Below are 16,966 nucleotides of genomic sequence, written 5' to 3' on the forward strand. Positions count from 1 at the left end.
TTGTTTTTTGAGACACAGTCTTACTTTGTTGTCCGGGCTGGAATGCAGTGGCTTGATCCTGGCTCACTGCAACCTCCACCTGCTGGGTTTGAGTGATTCTCCTGCCTCAGCCTCCCGAGTAGCTGGGATTACAGTCATGCACCCCCATGCCTGGCTAATTTTTGTATTTTTAGTAGAGACGGGGTTTCACCATGTTGGCCAGGGTAGTCTCAAACTCCTGACCTCGATTGATTTGCCTGCCTCGGCCTCCCAGAATGCTGGGATTACTGGTGTGAGCTACCACTCCCGGCCAAGGTTTACCTGTTTAATTTGGGTCTCTGGGCCGGGCGCGGTGGCTCAAGCCTGTAATCCCAGCACTTTGGGAGGCCGAGGCGGGTGGATCACGAGGTCAGGAGATCGAGACTATCCTGGCTAACATGGTGAAACCCCGTCTCTACTAAAAATACAAAAAAAAACTAGCCGGGTGTGGTGGCGGGCGCCTGTAGTCTCAGCTACTTGGGAGGCTGAGGCGGGAGAATGGCGTGAACCCGGGAGGCGGAGCTTGCAGTGAGCAGAGATCACGCCACTGCACTCCAGCCTGGGAGACACAGCGAGACTCCGTCTCAAAAAAAAAAAAAAAAAAAAATTTGGGTCTCTGGGCCCATAATTTGTTGGGGGCTGGGGACTCTTATTGTGGGATCTCTGGGTGCTCAAAGGAGCATCATAGGGAAAATGAAGGGTGCCCATCAGGCTTCCTGCCCATCATTCCCGCAATCTCAGAGGTCACTAATCATTCTTTTTCCCTCTTTGCAGATGTTCAGTTCCAGCAGATGCTTGTGTTCCTCTGAACAGCCCAGAGCTAGTTCAGTGGGTCCCAGTGACAGGTAAGGGCTTGCCCCATCTCCCTTATAGCCCCAGCCACTCTCATTGAATAATAACAACAAAAACATTTGCTGAGCATTTACCATTTGCTAGATTCTTTGCCAAACCTTTTGTTTGTATGATAACTGTTAATCCATACAACAACCCCCATGAGGAAGTATATACAAAGATGCCTACCATTTTCCAGATGAGAATACTCTGAGATGATCAGCAAAGATCATTTATTTCTTACTTATTTATTTATTCATTTATTTATGAGACAGGGTTTCACTCCCATTGCCCAGGCTGGAGTGCAGTGGTGCGATCCCAGCTCACTGCAACCTCCGTTCCCGAACTCAAATGATTCTCCTGCCTCAGCCTCCTGAGTAGCTGGGACTACAGGCACATGCCTCCACGCCTGGCTAATGTTTGTATTTTTTGTAAAGATAGGGTTTTGCTATTTTCCCCAGGCTAGTCTTCAATGCCAGGCTTCAAGTGATCTGCCTGTCTCAGCCTCCTAAAGTGCTGGGATTACAGGTGTAAGCCACCATGCCCGGCCCATGTCTTTTTTTCTTTTTCTTTTTTTATTTTTATGGCAAAGATAACTTCTAAGGTCCTTGCAGCCTGTGACATTCTGAGTTTGTTTGTTTTCAGAGATACGGTCTCACTCTGTTGCCCATGCTAGAGTGCAGTGGTGGCATCATATAGCTCACTATAGCTTCGGATTCCTGGTTTTGAGCCTAGGCTTGATCCTCCTGCTTCAGCCTTCTGAACAGCTAAGATTACAGGCACATGCCACCACACCCAGCCAATTTTTCTATTTGTTGTAGAGACAGGGTGTTGCTATGTTGCTCAGACTTGTCTGGAACTTCTGGCCTCAAGTGATCCTCCTGTCTTAGCCTCCCAAAGTGCTGGGATTACTAAGCCGCCACGCCCAATTGACATTCTGAGTGTCTTTCTTTCTTTCTTTCTTTCTTTTTTTTTTTTAGACAGAGTCTAGCTCTGATGCCCAGGCTGTAGAGTGCAGTGGCACGATCTCAGCTCACTGCAACCTCCACCTCCTGGGCGCAAGTGATTCTCCTGCCTCAGCTTCCCAAGTACCTGGGATTACAAGTGCCCACCACCACGCCCAGCTAATTTTTTTTTTGTATTTTTAATAGAGACAGGGTTTCACTGTGTTGGCCAAGCTGGTCTCAAACTCCTCAACTCGTGATCCACCTGCCTTGGCCTCCCAAAGTGTTGGGATTAAGGCGTGAGTCACTGCACCCGGCCCATTTTTTGTTTGTTTGTCCGTCTGTTTTTGAGACGGAGTCTTGCTCTGTCGCCCAGGCTGGAGTGCAGTGGTACGATCTCGGCTCACTGCAAGCTCTGTTCCCAATTCACGCTATTCTCCTGCCTCAGCCTCACGAGTAGCTGGGACTACAGGTACCCACCACCATGCCTGGCTAATTTTTTTGTTGTTGTTTGTATTTTTAGTAGAGACGGGGTTTCACCATGTTAGCCAGGATGGTCTCGATCTCCTGACCTCGTGATCCACCTGCCTTGGCCTCCCAAAGTGCTGGGATTACAGGCATGAGCCACCGCACCTGGACTTTTTTTATTTTTATTTTTTTTTGAGATGGATTTTCACTCTTGCTGCCCAGGCTAGAGTGCAATGGCGTGCTCTTGGCTCACTGCAACCTCCGCCTCCCGGGTTCAAGCAATTCTCCTGCCTCAGCCTCCTGAGTAGCTGGGACTACAGGTGCCAGCCACCACGCCCAGCTAATTTTTGTATTTTTAGTAGAGACGGGGTTTCCCCATGTTGGTCAGGCTGGTCTCAAACTCCTGACCTCAGGTAATTCACCCGCCTCGGCCTCCCAAAATGCTGGGATTACAGGCGTGAGTCACCAAGCCTGGCCTCTTTCCTTTTTTTTTTTTTTGAAACAAGGTCTTGCTCTGTCACCTAGTCTGGAATGCAGTGGTGCAATTACAGCTGACTGCAGCCTTGACCTTCTGGGCTCAAACAATCTTCCCACCCCAGCTCCCTGAGTAGCTGGGACCATAGGTGCGCACCAACACGCCTGGCTAATTTTTGTATTTTTCATAGAGATGGATTTTTGCCATGTTGCCAAGGCTGGTCTCAAACCCTTGGGATCCAGTGATCCACCCAGCCTCCCAAAGTGCTGGGGTCACAGGCATGAGCCACCACACCTGGCTCTTTCTTTTTAGACGGGGTCTTGCTCTGTTCCCCAGGCTGGAGTGCAGTGACATGATCACAGTTCACTGCGACTTTGACCTCCCAGGCGGAAGCAATCCTCCCACGTCAGCCTCCCAAGTATGCAGGACCACAGGTACACTCCACTAAGCCCAACTAATTTTTTTTTTTTTTTTTTTTTTTGAGACGGAGTCTCGCTCTGTAGCCCAGGCTGGAGTGCAGTGGCCGGATCTCAGCTCACTGCAAGCTCCGCCTCCCGGGTTCATGCCATTCTCCGGCCTCAGCCTCCCGAGTAGCTGGGACTACAGGCGCCCGCCATCTCGCCCGGCTATTTTTTGTATTTCTTAGTAGAGACGGGGTTTCACTGTGTTCGCCAGGATGGTCTCGATCTCCTGACCTCGTGATCCGCCCATCTCGGCCTCCCAAAGTGCTGGAATTACAGGCTTGAGCCACCGCGCCCGGCCAGCCCAACTAATTTTTAAAAAAGGCCAGGTGTGGTGGCTCTCACCTATAACCCCAGCACTTTGGGAGGCCAAGGTGAGTGGATCACCTGAGGTCAGGAGTTTGAGACCAGCCTGGCCAACAGGGTGAAACTCCATCTGTACTAAAAATACAAAAATTAGCTGGGCGTGGTGGTGGATGCCTGTAATCCCAGCTACTTGGGAGGCTGAGACAGGAGAATCACTTAAACTCAGGAGGCAGAGGTTGCAGTGAGCCGAGATGGTGCCATTGCACTCCAGCCTGGGCGACAAGAGAGAAACTGTCTCAAAAAAAAAAAAAATTGTGGACATGGTCTCTCTATGCTGCCTACACTGCTCTGAAACTCCTAGGCTCAAGTGATCTTTCTGCCTCAGCCTCCAAAAGTGCTGGCATTACAGGCGTGAGTTGCCATGTCTTTACTTCCATTCTTTTATTCACGCATTCATTCATCCATCAAGCACCTACCAAGTATAATGAATCTTATAGAGGGGATTGTCACAGCAGATTAGGGGTTGGATCAGATTTCTCCCTCCCTCCAAAGTCTGGAAAAATAAAAAATAAGGCCAGAGTTCATGTTAACCCCTACCATCTCCCCCCAGTGACTTTCCATCCAACTATCTCTTCATTAACTCCAAAATTAAGCATCTACGGGGTTATGTCCTGATAAACCTATCATAAATTGAAAATACTGTATGTCAAAAATGCATGGTTGATGGCTCATGCCTGTAATCCCAGCACTTGGCAAAGCCAAGGTGGGCTGATCACTTGAGATCAGGAGTTTGAAACCAACCTGGCCAACATGGTGAAACCCCATCTGTACTAAAGGTACAAAAATTAGCTGGGCATGGTGGTGCACGACTGTAATCCCAGCTACTCAGGAGGCTGAAGCAGGAGAATCACTTGAACCCGGGAGGTGGAGGTTGCAGTGAGCCAAGATTGCGCCACTGTACTCCAGCCTGGGCAACAGAGCAAGACTCAGTCTAAAAAAAGAAAAAAAAAGAAAAAAAAAAACATGGCTGATTGGGAGCTGTGGCCCAGTGTTGCTGCCCAACACAGTAAGAGAAGTATGACTTCTACTGAATTTGTATGGCTTTCACACCATCCTAAAGTCGAAAAATGTTAAGTCCGACCATTATAAGATGAGGACTGTGTGCTTTGTTCAGGTTCTCTACCTAGATGCTATGCTCAGAAGAAGCACCATGAAGAAAATGAAGAATGCCTATCCCGCTGCCCATTCCTCCTGGAATTTTAGAGTTGCCCCCAATTCATACTTTCATCCCCCTTTCTAGATGTGGGGGTCCTTGTGTTGATAAAGACTCTTAGTTGCAATAAACAGAAACCTAGCAAAAAGTGGCTTAAGCATAAAAAGGGACTTATTGGATCTTTTTTTTTTTTTTGAGATGGAGTCTCACTCTGTCGCCCAGGCTAGAGTACAGTGGCGCGATCTTGGCTCACTGCAAGCTCCGTCTCCTGGGTTCACGCCATTCTCCTGCCTCAGCCTGCCCAGTAGCTGGAACTACAGGCGCCTGCCACCACGCCGGGCTAATTTTGTATTTTTAGTAGAGACGGGGTTTGACCGTGTTAGCCAGGATGGTCTCGATCTTCTGACCTCGTGATCCACCTGCCTCGGCCTCCCAAAGTGCTGGGATTACGGGCGTGAGCCACCACGCCCAGCCTATTGGATCATTTAAACAAAAAATTCAAGGGTGTCAGCCTTGGCTGGTTCCAGGATGGAGGTTAAATGATGTTGCCAGGAATCTGTTACTCTTGGTTCTGGTATTGTCTGCTATGGCTTCTGTCTCAAGCAGGTTATCCCTTTGTTTTATTTATTTTATCTTATCGTTTGTTTGTTTGAGATGGAGTCTCGCTCTGTCCCCCAGGCTGGAGTGCAGTGGCGTGATAGCTCACTGCAACCTCCGCGTCCCGGGTTCAAGGGATTCTCCTGCCTCAGCCTCAGCCTCCTGAGTAGCTGAGATTACAGACATGTGCTACCAGGCCAGGCTAACTTTCTTGTAGTTTTAACGAAGATGGGGTTTCACCATGTTGGTCAGGCTGGTCTCAAACTCCTGACCTCAAATGATCTGCCTGCCTTGACCTCCCAAAGTGCTGGGATTACAAGCGTGAGTCTTTGTGCCCAGCTGCAGGTTGTCCCTTTGGAAGGGCAAGATGGTTCCCAGCAGCTCCAGGTCCATATCTTGCCAACTCCATATACCCAGAAGAGAAAGCCTCTAAGGTTGATGAACTCTGATTGGCCAAACCTAGGATTACCACTCCAACCCTGAAACAATCACTGTGACTATTCTTGGCAGAACCTTGGTTTTGTGCTCCCTAGTGGAAGGAGAAGATAAGGTCAGCCCCTCTGAACCACGTGGACTGAGAATGGAGGAGAAATGGTTGCTCAAAGGAAAATTGAGGTACTGTTAACAGAAAAGGGGGGATTGGATGTTGGTCAAGCAAAAACAGCCCATTCATCAACACCTCTTACCCCTAAAATCCTTCTGACAAATGACTGTCCACCCACTTTCTTTTTTTTTTTTTTCGAGATGGAGCTTCACTCTTGTTGCCCAAGCTGGAGTGCAATGGTGCAATCTCAGCTCACTGCAACTTCCACCTCCCGGGTTCAAGTGATTATCCTGCGTCAACCTCCCAAGTAGCTGGGATTACAGGTGTGTGCCATCACACCCAGCTAATTTTTTGTATTTTTATTTAAAACGGGGTTTGACCATGTTAGTCAGGCTGGTCTTGAACTCCTGACCTCAGGTGATCCTCCCGCCTCGGCCTTCCAAGGTGCTAGGACACAGGTGTGAGCCACCGCACCTGACACCACCCGCTTTCTTGAACTAACATTTCATGAACACTCCCTATGTACCAGGCACTATACAAAACACCTTCCAGACAGGATCAAGGTTTTCCTAACCACCTCCATTTTGTAAAAGAGGAAGAAACAGGCACAGAGAAATGAAAGCAGTTGCCCAAAGTCACACAGCAAGTGGCGGAACTAGGATTGGAATCCCAGTGTTTCTGCTTCAAAAACTTGAGCTTATATATCAACCTTTATGCCACCTCCTGGGACTGTCCCCTGCTTTGTCCCACTTTGGGGCAGCTCTTACTCTTACATCCCTACACACTATTAAAACAAATGAAGGCCAGGCACGGTGGCTCATGCCTGTAATCCCAACACTTTGGGAGGCTGAGTCGGGTGGATCACGAGATCTGGAGATTGAGACCATCCTGGCCAACGTGGTGAAACCCCATCTCTACTAAAAATACAAAAAAAAAAATAGCCAGGTGTGGTGGTACATGTCTGTAATCTCAGCTACTTGGGAGGCTGAGGCAGGAGAATTGCTTGAACCTGGGAGATGGAGGTTGCAATAGCCGAAATCATGCCACTGCACTCCAGCCTGGGCAACAAGGGGAGATTCCATCTCAATAACAGTAAAGTAACTAGGATATGTTCAGGTTGATTATCTCAGGGAAAAGGAAACTTGGGAATTAGTTTCATAGACCACTTCAGAAGTCTAAGAGGCTATCCCAAGACCTCTCAGTATTCATTAATTCAATAATGTTTTACTGAGTCGGGCGCAGTGGCTCATGCCTGTAATCCCAGCACTTTGGGAGGCCAAGGTGGGCGGATCACAAGGTCAGGAGTTAGAGACCAGTCTGGCCAATGTGGTGAAACCCTGTCTGTACTAAAAATACAAAAGTTAGGAGGCGTGGTGGCGGGCACCTGCTATCCCAGCTACTTGGGTTGCTGATGCAGGAGAATCGCTTGAACCAGGAGGCGGAGCTGAGATCATGCCACTGCACTCCAGCCTGGGCAACAAGAGTGAGACTCCGTCTCGGGGGGGAAAAAAAAGAAAAATATTAACAATTATGATTTATGATAGTATTAATATAAAGACAAGTATACTACAGATGGGGTGATATTTATTTTTTGTTCTAATTTAAAAGGAATTAGAATATTTTCATGAGCCCCTAAAAGTATCATGGGTTCTAAGCACTGTGCTTTCTGCATTTTATGGATCAATCAGCCTGGGATATAGCAATAAATAAAACAAAAATTCTTGTCCTGTGGGTAATCCCAGCTACTTGGGAGGCTGAGGTAGGAGAATCACTAGCCCAGGAGGTGGAGGTTGTGGTGAGCCAAGAGCCCACCACTACACTCCAGCCTGGGCAGCAGAGCAAGACTCTGCCTCAAAAACAAACAAACAAATAAACAAACCAATTCTTGCCCTCTTGGAGTTCATATTTATAATTAATAAATAAATAATGAAAGAAATAAGATTTCACAGCCTGTACAATATAGAGAGACCCTGTCTCCACAAAAAAATTTATTTTAAAATTTATTTTATTTTATTTTATTATTTATTTATTATTATTTTTTTTTTTTGAGGTGGAGGTTTTGCTCTTGTTGCCCAGGCTGGAGTGCAATGGTGCAATCTCGGTTGCTCATTGCAACCTCCGCCTCCTGGGTTCAAGCGATTCTCCTGCCTCAGCCTCCCAAGTAGCTGAGATTACAGGCACCTGCCACCATGCCTGGCTAATTTTTGTATTTTTAGTAGAGACGGGATTTCACCACGTTGATCAGGCTGGTCTTGAACTCCTGATCTCAGGTGATCCACCCATCTCGGCCTCCCAAACTGCTGGAATTACAGGTGTGAGCCACCACGCCCAGCTTAAAATTTATTTTTAAAAGTTTTTTTGTAGAGGCAGGGTCTCACTATGTTGCCCAGGCTGGACTCAAACTCCTGGGCTCAAGGGGTCATCCTGCCTCGACCTCCAAAGTGCTGGGATTACAGGTGTGAGCCACCGCACCCAGCCTTGTCTCTACAAAAAAATTTAAAATATAGCCTGGCCTGGTGGTGCGTGCCTAAAGTCTCAGCTACTTGGGAGACTGAAGCAGAAGGATTGGTGGAGTTCAGGAGTTTGAGGTTACAGTGAGCTATGATTGTGCTATTACACATCAGCCTGGGTGACAGAGCAACTCATTGTCTCTTTAAAAACAAACAAGCAGGGCTGGGCACAGTGGCTCATGCCTGTCCCCGTGCTTTGGGAGGCTGAGGCAGGCGGATCACGAGGTCAGGGGATCGACACCATCCTGGCTAACATGGTGAAACCCCGTCTCTACTAAAAATACAAAAAATTAGCCAGGCATGGTGGTGGGTGCATATAATCCCAGCTACTTGGGAGGCTGAGGCAGGAGAACGTGAGGCCAAGGAGGCGTGAACCCGAGAGGCAGAGCTTGCAGTGAACTGAGATCTCACCACTGCATTCCAGCCTGGGTGACAGAGCAAGACTGTGTCTCAAAACACACAAACAAACAAAACAAAACAACAACAACAAAAACCAGGGCAAAAGAACATTCCAAACAGAGGGAATAGTAAAGGCCCTAAGGCAGAAATAAACTTGGCAGTCTAGAGAAACAGAAAGAAAACCCATGTGGCTGGAGCTGACCTGTTCCCTGAAAACCCAGAGGGCACAGCTGAGATTAGTGGATGCAGATATAGAGACTGTGAGGGAGGAAACTGGCTAAAACCCAAACCATCCAGCAAAGAAAGAGGCAGCCCTAGCAGGTGGTCCCTGGCTCCTGGAGGCCCCTGAGAGCAGAGCCCAGGTTGTACTTATTCAGGACTACTGCCCAGGGGATGCCAAGACATTGGGATTCCCAGCCACTCAGTTGCTCCCTAACCTCTGTGTTTGCCCAGAAGTTTCGCCCAGTGCTTTGTAAAACCTGTAAAACCCAGAGTAAACATCCAGGGACTATGGTTTATAGGAAACTCTCTGAGACAAGGTCAAATAACACCTTGAACTTTATAAGTAGACCTGGACACTTTTTCTTCCTTGCTTCCTGAGTTGTTTGTTGCCGGGTCTTCCAAGGGCCCCTCTAGAACACACGGGAAATAATGTGCAATATATATATATTTATCAGGGCTAGACAGGAGTTTAAGGTCAGCCTACTCAATTTACCTCTAAGGATAGAACCCCAACACCCCCTTGGCTCAAAGTTATGGTTTCTACCAGGAGGTAATTTGAGGACTCATCAGTGATTTTTTTCTTTTTTTGAGACAGAGTTTTGTTCTGTTGCCCAGGTTGGAGTGCAGTGGTGTGATCTCAACTCACTGCAACCTGTGCCTCCTAGGCTCAAGCGATTCTCCTGCCTTAGCCTCCCGAGTAGCTGGGGTTACAGGCGCTCGCCACCACACCCGGCTGATTTTTATATTTTTAGTAGAAACAGGGTTTTGCCGTGTTGGCCAGGCTGGCCTTGAACTCCAGGGCTCAAGTGATCTGCCCACTTCAGCTTCCCAAAGTGCTGCGATTACAGGTGTGAGCCACCATGCCTGGCCAACGTTTTATTTTTTTGTAAAGGTGAGGTCTCACTTTTTTGCTCAGGCTGGTCTTGAACTCCCGGGCTCAGGTGATCCTCCCACCCTGGCCTCCCAAAGTGCTGGGATTACAGATGTGAGCCACCACACTTGGTCAAAAGCAAAACACAGCCTCTTGATGTATTGGTGACACTGCACTTGCTACTTAGCATTCAGATCAATTTCCTTGTACAAGCTTCTTTTTTTTTTTTGAGACGGAGTCTCGCTCTGTCACCCAGGCTGGAGTGCAGTGGCTGGATCTCAGCTCACTGCAAGCTCCACCTCCTGGGTTCACGCCATTCTCCTGCCTCAGCCTCCCAAGTAGCTGGGACTACAGGCGCCCGCCACCTCGCCCGGCTAGTTTTTTGTATTTTTTAGTAGAGACAGGGTTTCACCGTGTTAGCCAGGATGGTCTTGATCTTGTGACCTCGTGATCCGCGTGATCCGCCTGTCTCGGCCTCCCAAAGTGCTGGGATTACAGGCTTGAGCCACTGTGCCCGGCCTATTTTTACTTCTTTTTTTTGAGAGTCTGGCTCTGTCGCCCACAATCTCAGCTCACTGCAGCCTCCCAGGTTCAAGCAATATTCGTGCCTCAGCCTCCCAAGTAGCTGGGATTATAGGCACGTGCCACCATATCCAGCTAAGTTTTGTATTTTTAGTAGAGATGGGGTTTTGCCATGTTGGCCAGGCTGGTCTCGAACTCCTGTCCTCAAGTGATCAGCCCACCTCAGCCTCCCAAAGTGCTGGGATGGCAGGTATGAGCCACCACGCCTGGCTTCCTTTTACAAACTTCTATAACACCAAGCAACACTTTTTTCTTTGTCATGGCCAGCTTCATAGACATGTGCAGTCACATAGGGCCCTGTGCTTAGGATGATTCGATGCTTGGTTTGATGCTCTGCTCTCACCATGTTTTTTTGTTTTGTTTTGTTTATGAGACGGAGTTTTGCTCTTGTTGCCCAGGCTGGAGTGCAATGGTGTGGTCTCGGCTCACCACAACCTCCGCCTCCCAGGTTCAAGCTATTCTTCTGCCTCAGCCTCCCTAGTAGCTGGGACTTCAGGCATGCGTCACCACGCCCGGCTAATTTTGTATTTTTAGTAGAGACAGGGTTTCTCCATGTTGGTCAGGCTGGTCTTGAACTCCTGACCTCAGGTGATCTGCCCGCCTCAGCCTCCCAAAGTGCTGGGATTGCAGGCATGAGCCACCACACCCGGCATGCTCTCACCATCTTTAAATTCTCAATTTTTGAATAAGAGGCTCCATATTTTCGTTTACAATGGCCCGTTAACCCAGTAAATTATGTAGCTTTTTCTGGTCTTACTTGCAATTTTGTTTGTGTGACAATTTGATTAATTACCTTAGCCCCAACTATACTGTAATCTCCAGAACAAGGAGCTGTATTTGTTCTTGGTGTTTTTTGTTTTATTTTTCAAGACAGGGTCTCATTCTTTCACCCAGACTAGAGTATAATGGGGTGATCACAGCTCACTGCAACCTCGACCTCCCTGGCTGAAGTGATCCTCCTACCTCAGCCCCCCAAGTAGCTGGAACTATAGCCATGTGCTACCTAGGTGGTGGAGCGCACTTCTTTTTTTTTTTCTGAGATGGAGTCTCGCTCTGTCGCCCAGGCTGGAGTGCAGTGGCATGATCTCCGCTCACTGCAATCTCCGCCTCCCGGGTTCATGCCATTCTCCTGCCTCAGCCTCCTGAGTAGCTGGACTACAGGCGTCCGCCGCCATACCCGGCTAATTTTTGTATTTTTAGTAGAGATGGGGTTTCACCATATTAGCCAGGCTGGTCTCGAACTCCTGACCTTGTGATCTGCCCGCCTTGGCCTCCCAAAGAGCTAGGATTATAGGCATGAGCCACTGCACCCGGCCGGTGGAGCATACTTCTACAAAAAATAAAAAAGTTAGCCATGGCCGGGCACGGTGGCTCAAGCCTGTAATCCCAGCACTTTGGGAGGCCGAGACGGGTGGATCACGAGGTCAGAAGATCGAGACCATCCTGGCGAACACGGTGAAACCCCGTCTCTACTAAAAAATACAAAAAACTAGCCGGGCGAGATGGCGGGCGCCTGTAGTCCCAGTTACTTGGGAGGCTGAGGCAGGAGAATGGCGTAAACCCGGGAGGCGGAGCTTGCAGTGAGCTGAGATCCGGCCACTGCACTCCAGCCCGGGCGACAGAGCGAGACTCCGTCTCACAAAACAAAACAAAACAAAAAAAGTTAGCCAGCCAGCGATTCTCCTGTCTCAGCCTCCTGAGTAGCTGGGGTTATGGGTGCCCACCACCACGCCCGGGTAATTTTTTTGTATTTTTAGTAGAGACGGGGTTTCACCATGTTGGCCAGGGTGGTCTCAAGCTCCTGAGCTCAAGTAATCCACCTGCCTCAGCCTCCCAAAGTGCTAGATTACAGTCATGAGCCACCGCGCCCAGCCAACACAACTTATTTCATGTCTTTATTTATTAATTCACTTGGCAAATACACAGTGAGTCGTCACAATATGCCAGACCATGTTCTAGGTGCTAGGGGTGCAGTGGTGCCCCCAACACAGGTGACAGCCTGGTGAAGTGATCAGAGGTGTGTGAGCACCAGGGCGCAGGGGCCTTAGCAGAGCCACCTCACCCATCCTGTGGAATCAGTTGATGGGAGAGAGCCAAAGGAAGCAAGAGAGGACACCAGAATGGTCAGCTGGGGCAGGATGCAAATGATAAGCCACATTAGGGACTTTTCTTTTTTGAGGTAGAGTCTCACTCTGTCACTCAGGCTGTAGTGCAGTAGCGTGATCTCAGCTCACTGCAACCGCCACCTCCCGGGTTCAAGAGATTCTCCTGCCTCAGCCTGCCCCAGTAGCTGGGATTACAGGTGCCTGCCACCCCGCCTGGCTAATTTTTGTATTTTATTTATTTATTTATTTATTTATTTATTTATTTATTTATTTGAGACAGAGTCTCACTTTGTCTCCCAGGCTGCAGTGCAGTGACACAATCTTGGCTCACTGCAACCTCTACCTCCTGGGTTCAAGGGATTCTCCTGCCTCAGGCTCCTAAAGTGCTAGGATTACAGGCATGAGCCACTGCACCCAACCCACCTTAGGCACTTAAACTTGATCCTTAACAATGAGATGACATGGAGAGGTTTGAAGCAAGAGAGTGACGTGGTCAGATTTGTGTTTCAGAAAGGTCACCCTGACTCTAGCAGAAAGTAGGGGTGGAAGAGGCCAAATGGCAGGGTTGAGTGAACTATTGGGATGTTAACACATGGACTAGGGCAGGGCTGTGAGGTTGAAGAGAAGGCGATGGAGGAGGAGTGGGTAAGATTTGGTGACTGACTGATTAAGGGCTAAGGGAACGTAACAAGTACGGGTGATGCCTGGGATTCTGTCTTGAGTGTCCAGGGTAGGGTGCAGGCAGCCCTAAAATGGGTAACACAGACAGGAGGTTTGCGGGTTAGATGTGGAATTCAGTTTTGGATGTCCTAACCAAAACCAGCTCCTGTCCCCAAACAGGAATCAGAGGAACCAAAACCAGCTCCTGTCCCCAAACAAGAAGCAGAGGAAAAACCACACTAGCAAGCTGCAAGAGTTGGCACTGCTGCTGCCCATAGCCCTGAAGACGAGGACCAAGAAGCTCACAAAGGTACAGGGACTAGAGGAGAGGGGCCAGATTTGGGAGGCAGGTCTTTAAATAGCAGCAACTGGGTCACCCTCTCCTGGGAAACCTAGACAGATCCTTTCAGTGGCAGCATTCAAATGGGAATGGGGCTATTCTGAACGGGAATTTCTGGGAGTCTGTGATCCCATAACTAGGTGCCTGGAGGATGCTTTTTTGCAAAGGAGACAGGAGAAACCGGGCTGGGGAAATAGAGATAGCACAAAGATCATTGTTCCAGGAATCAAATAGCCATGGGTTTGAGCCCTCTAGCTTCACAGCTGCAGAACTCTGGGCAGTTCCTCAGGCTACCCAGACTTTCTTTTTTTCTTTTATCTTTTTCGCTTTTTGAGAGGGAGTCTCGCTTTGTTGTTCAGGCTGGCGTGCAATCTCCGCTGATTACAACCTCCACCTTCTGGGTTCAAGCAATTCTCCTGCGTCAGCCTCCCGAGTAGCTGGGATTACAGGTGCCCACCACCACGCCCAGCTAATTTTTGTATTTTTAGTAGAGACAGTTTCAAAGTGCTAGGATGATACTGTGCCTGGCCAACTTTCTAAGCTTCAGTTTTCTCAACTGTCAAACAAGGGAAAAGAACTCTTGGAGCCGGATGCAGTGGCTCACGCCTGTCATCCCAGCACTCTGGGAGGCCGAGGCAGGCGGATAACCTGAGGTCAGGAGTTCGAGACCAGCCGTGCCAACATGGTGAAACACCATCTCTACTAAAAAGGACAAAACTTAGGCGGGATGCTGTGGCTCATGCCTGTGATCCCAGCACTTTGGGAGGCTGAGGTGGGCGGATCACGAGGTCAAGAGATCGAGACCATCCTGGCCAACATGGGGAAATCCTATCTCTACTAAAAATACAAAAATTAGCTGGGCATGGTGGCGCGTAACTGTAGTCACAGCTACTTGGGGGGCTGAGGCAGGAGAATTGCTTGAACCCGGGAGGCAGAGGTTGCAGTGAGCCCAGATCATGCCACTGCACTCCAGCCTGGCAACAGTGCAAAACTCCCTCTCAAAAAAAATTAAATTAAAAAAAAAAAAGACAAAACTTAGCCGGGTGTGGTGGTGGGTGCCTGTAGTCCCAGCTACTCAGGAGACTGAGGCACAAGAATCACATGAACCTGGGAGGTGGAGGTTGCAGTGAGCCGAGATTGTACCACTGCACTCCACCCTGGGTGACTCTTGCTACCCAGAGACACTGTGAGACCAAAATGACAATATAGCTATGACAAGCCCAGTGCATAGCATGCCTCAAGTAAACGTCAGTTTCCCCTCTAGCACCTTGTTTTGTGACCTATGGGTATCATCTCTATTAGGCAGGAATAGGTAAGGTTTCCCTCTGCGTCCCCATAGGCTACTCCAGAAATGCATATAGTGCTAAGCTAACACCTTGTGCCCAGTGGGAGTACCTTAATATGAAATTCAGATCTTGAAGCCTTGGTAGGATATTTTCCTGCTCTGTTTCCTCTCATGCATTTATCTACTCATTCATTCATCAGGCATTATGAAAGATTGTTGGATGCAGGCAGCTGTTCTGTTACAATAGGGAGAGGCAAGGAAATTTGAGACTCAGTGCTCATCCTCTGGGAACTCAGAATCTGGTCAGGAAGATGAAGATTTGAACACAGGGGCCAGGCATGGTGGCTCATGCCTGTAATCCCAGCACTTTGGGAGGCCGAGGTGGGTGGATCACCTGAGGTCAGGAGTTCAGGACCAGCCAGGCCAACATGGTGAAACCCCATCTCTACTAAAAATACAAAAATTAGCTGGGCGCAGTGGCTCACTCCTGTAATCCTAGCACTTTGTGAGGCCGAGGCTGGTGGATCACTTAAGGTCAGGCGTTCAGGACCAGCCTAGCCAACATGGTAAAACCCTATCCCTACTGAAAATACAAAACAATTAGCCAGGCATCGTGGCATGTGCCTGTAATCCCAGCTACTCAGGAGGCTGAGGCAGGAGAATTGCTTGAACCCAGGAGGTGGAGGTTTCAGTGAGCCGAGATTGCGCCACTGCACTCCAGCCTGGACAACAGAGCCAGACTCCATCTCAAAAAAAAGAAAAAAAAAATTAGCTGGCTGTGATGGCACGCACCTATAATCCCAGCTACTTGGGAGGCTGAAGCATGAGAATCACATGAGCCTGGGAGGTGGAGGTTGCAGTGAGCTAAGATTACACCACTGCACTCCAGCCTGGGCAGCAAAGCAAGACTACGTCTCAAAGGAAAAAAAAAAAAAAAAAAAGATTTGGCTGGGCGCAGTGGTGGTTCTTGCCTGTAATCCCAGCACTTTGGGAGGCCGAGGCAGGTGGATCACTTGAGGTCGGGAGTTTGAGACCAGCCTGACCAACATGGAGAAACTCTGTCTCTACTAAAAATACAAAAAATTAACCAGGCGTGGTGGTGCATGCCTGTAATCCCAGCTACTCGGGAGCCTGAGGTAGGAGAATCGCTTGAACCCAGGAGGCAGAGGTTGTGGTGAGCTGAGATCATGCCATTGCACTCCAGCCTGGCAACAGAGCAAGACTCTGTCTAAAAAAAAAAAAAAAGATTTAAACACAGGAAAAACTGATCCCAGCTACAGTGTGTGACTTGCCTTTAGAGAGGTTCAGAGGAGTGGGTGTTTGGGACAGATTTGCCTAACCCTGACCCTAACCCTAACCGTTATCCTGCCTACCACATCTGTCAACTACCGGGTCACATGGATTCTCCTAAATCTCTCTCACTAGTAGGTGCTTTATATATAAAAGCTGTATTAAATCCCTGAGTTTCCTATGGTAACAAATCACCTCAGACTTTAGTGGCTTAAAACAACACAAATTTATTCTGTCTTCTTTTTTTTGGAGATGGAGTCTCGCTCTGTTGCCCAGGCTGGAGTGCAGTGATGCGATCTCGGCTTACTGCAACCTCCGCCTCCCAGGTTCAAGTGATTCTCCTGTCTCAGCCTCCCGAGTAGCTGGGACTATAGGTACACGCCACCACGCCTGGTTTTTTTGTTTTTTGTTTTTTTTTGTATTTTTAGTAGAGACAGGATTTCACCATATTGGTCAGACTGGTCTCAAATTCCTGACCTCAGGCGATCCACCCTCCTTGGCCTCCCAAAGTGCTGGGATTATAGGTGTTAGCCACCGTGGCCAGCCAAATTTATTCTCTTACAGTTCTGGAGTTCGGAAGTCCAATATCTGTCTCAGTGGCTTTTTCACTTGTTTGGTTGTTTTGGGGTTTTTAGGTTTTGTTTTTGTTTTGTTCTGTTTTATTTTTGAGACAGGATCTCACTCTCTCACCCAGGCTGCAGTGCAGTGGCTTGACCTCAGCTCACTGCAGCCTCTGCCTCCCAGGCTCAAGTAATCCTCCCACTTCAGCCTCCCAAGTAGCTGATACTACAGGCTCATGCCACCCACTGCCACACCCAGCTAATTTTTTGTATTTTTGGTAGAGA

General features: G+C 48.6%; 1 protein-coding gene across 1 annotated transcript in view; it reads left to right on the top strand.

Moving 5' to 3' along the window:
* Positions 1–16,966, top strand: part of BHMG1 (basic helix-loop-helix and HMG-box containing 1) — a 41,131-nt gene that overhangs the window by 2,152 nt on the left and 22,013 nt on the right. Inside the window, exons 2-4 of the mRNA XM_025368936.1 lie at positions 793–863; positions 5,824–5,928; positions 13,387–13,516. Of these exons, the coding sequence (XP_025224721.1) occupies positions 793–863; positions 5,824–5,928; positions 13,387–13,516 (306 nt within the window). The remainder of the gene's footprint in view (positions 1–792; positions 864–5,823; positions 5,929–13,386; positions 13,517–16,966) is intronic.

This window comes from Theropithecus gelada, chromosome 19, assembly GCF_003255815.1.
Source record: "Theropithecus gelada isolate Dixy chromosome 19, Tgel_1.0, whole genome shotgun sequence".
NCBI lineage: Eukaryota > Metazoa > Chordata > Mammalia > Primates > Cercopithecidae > Theropithecus > Theropithecus gelada.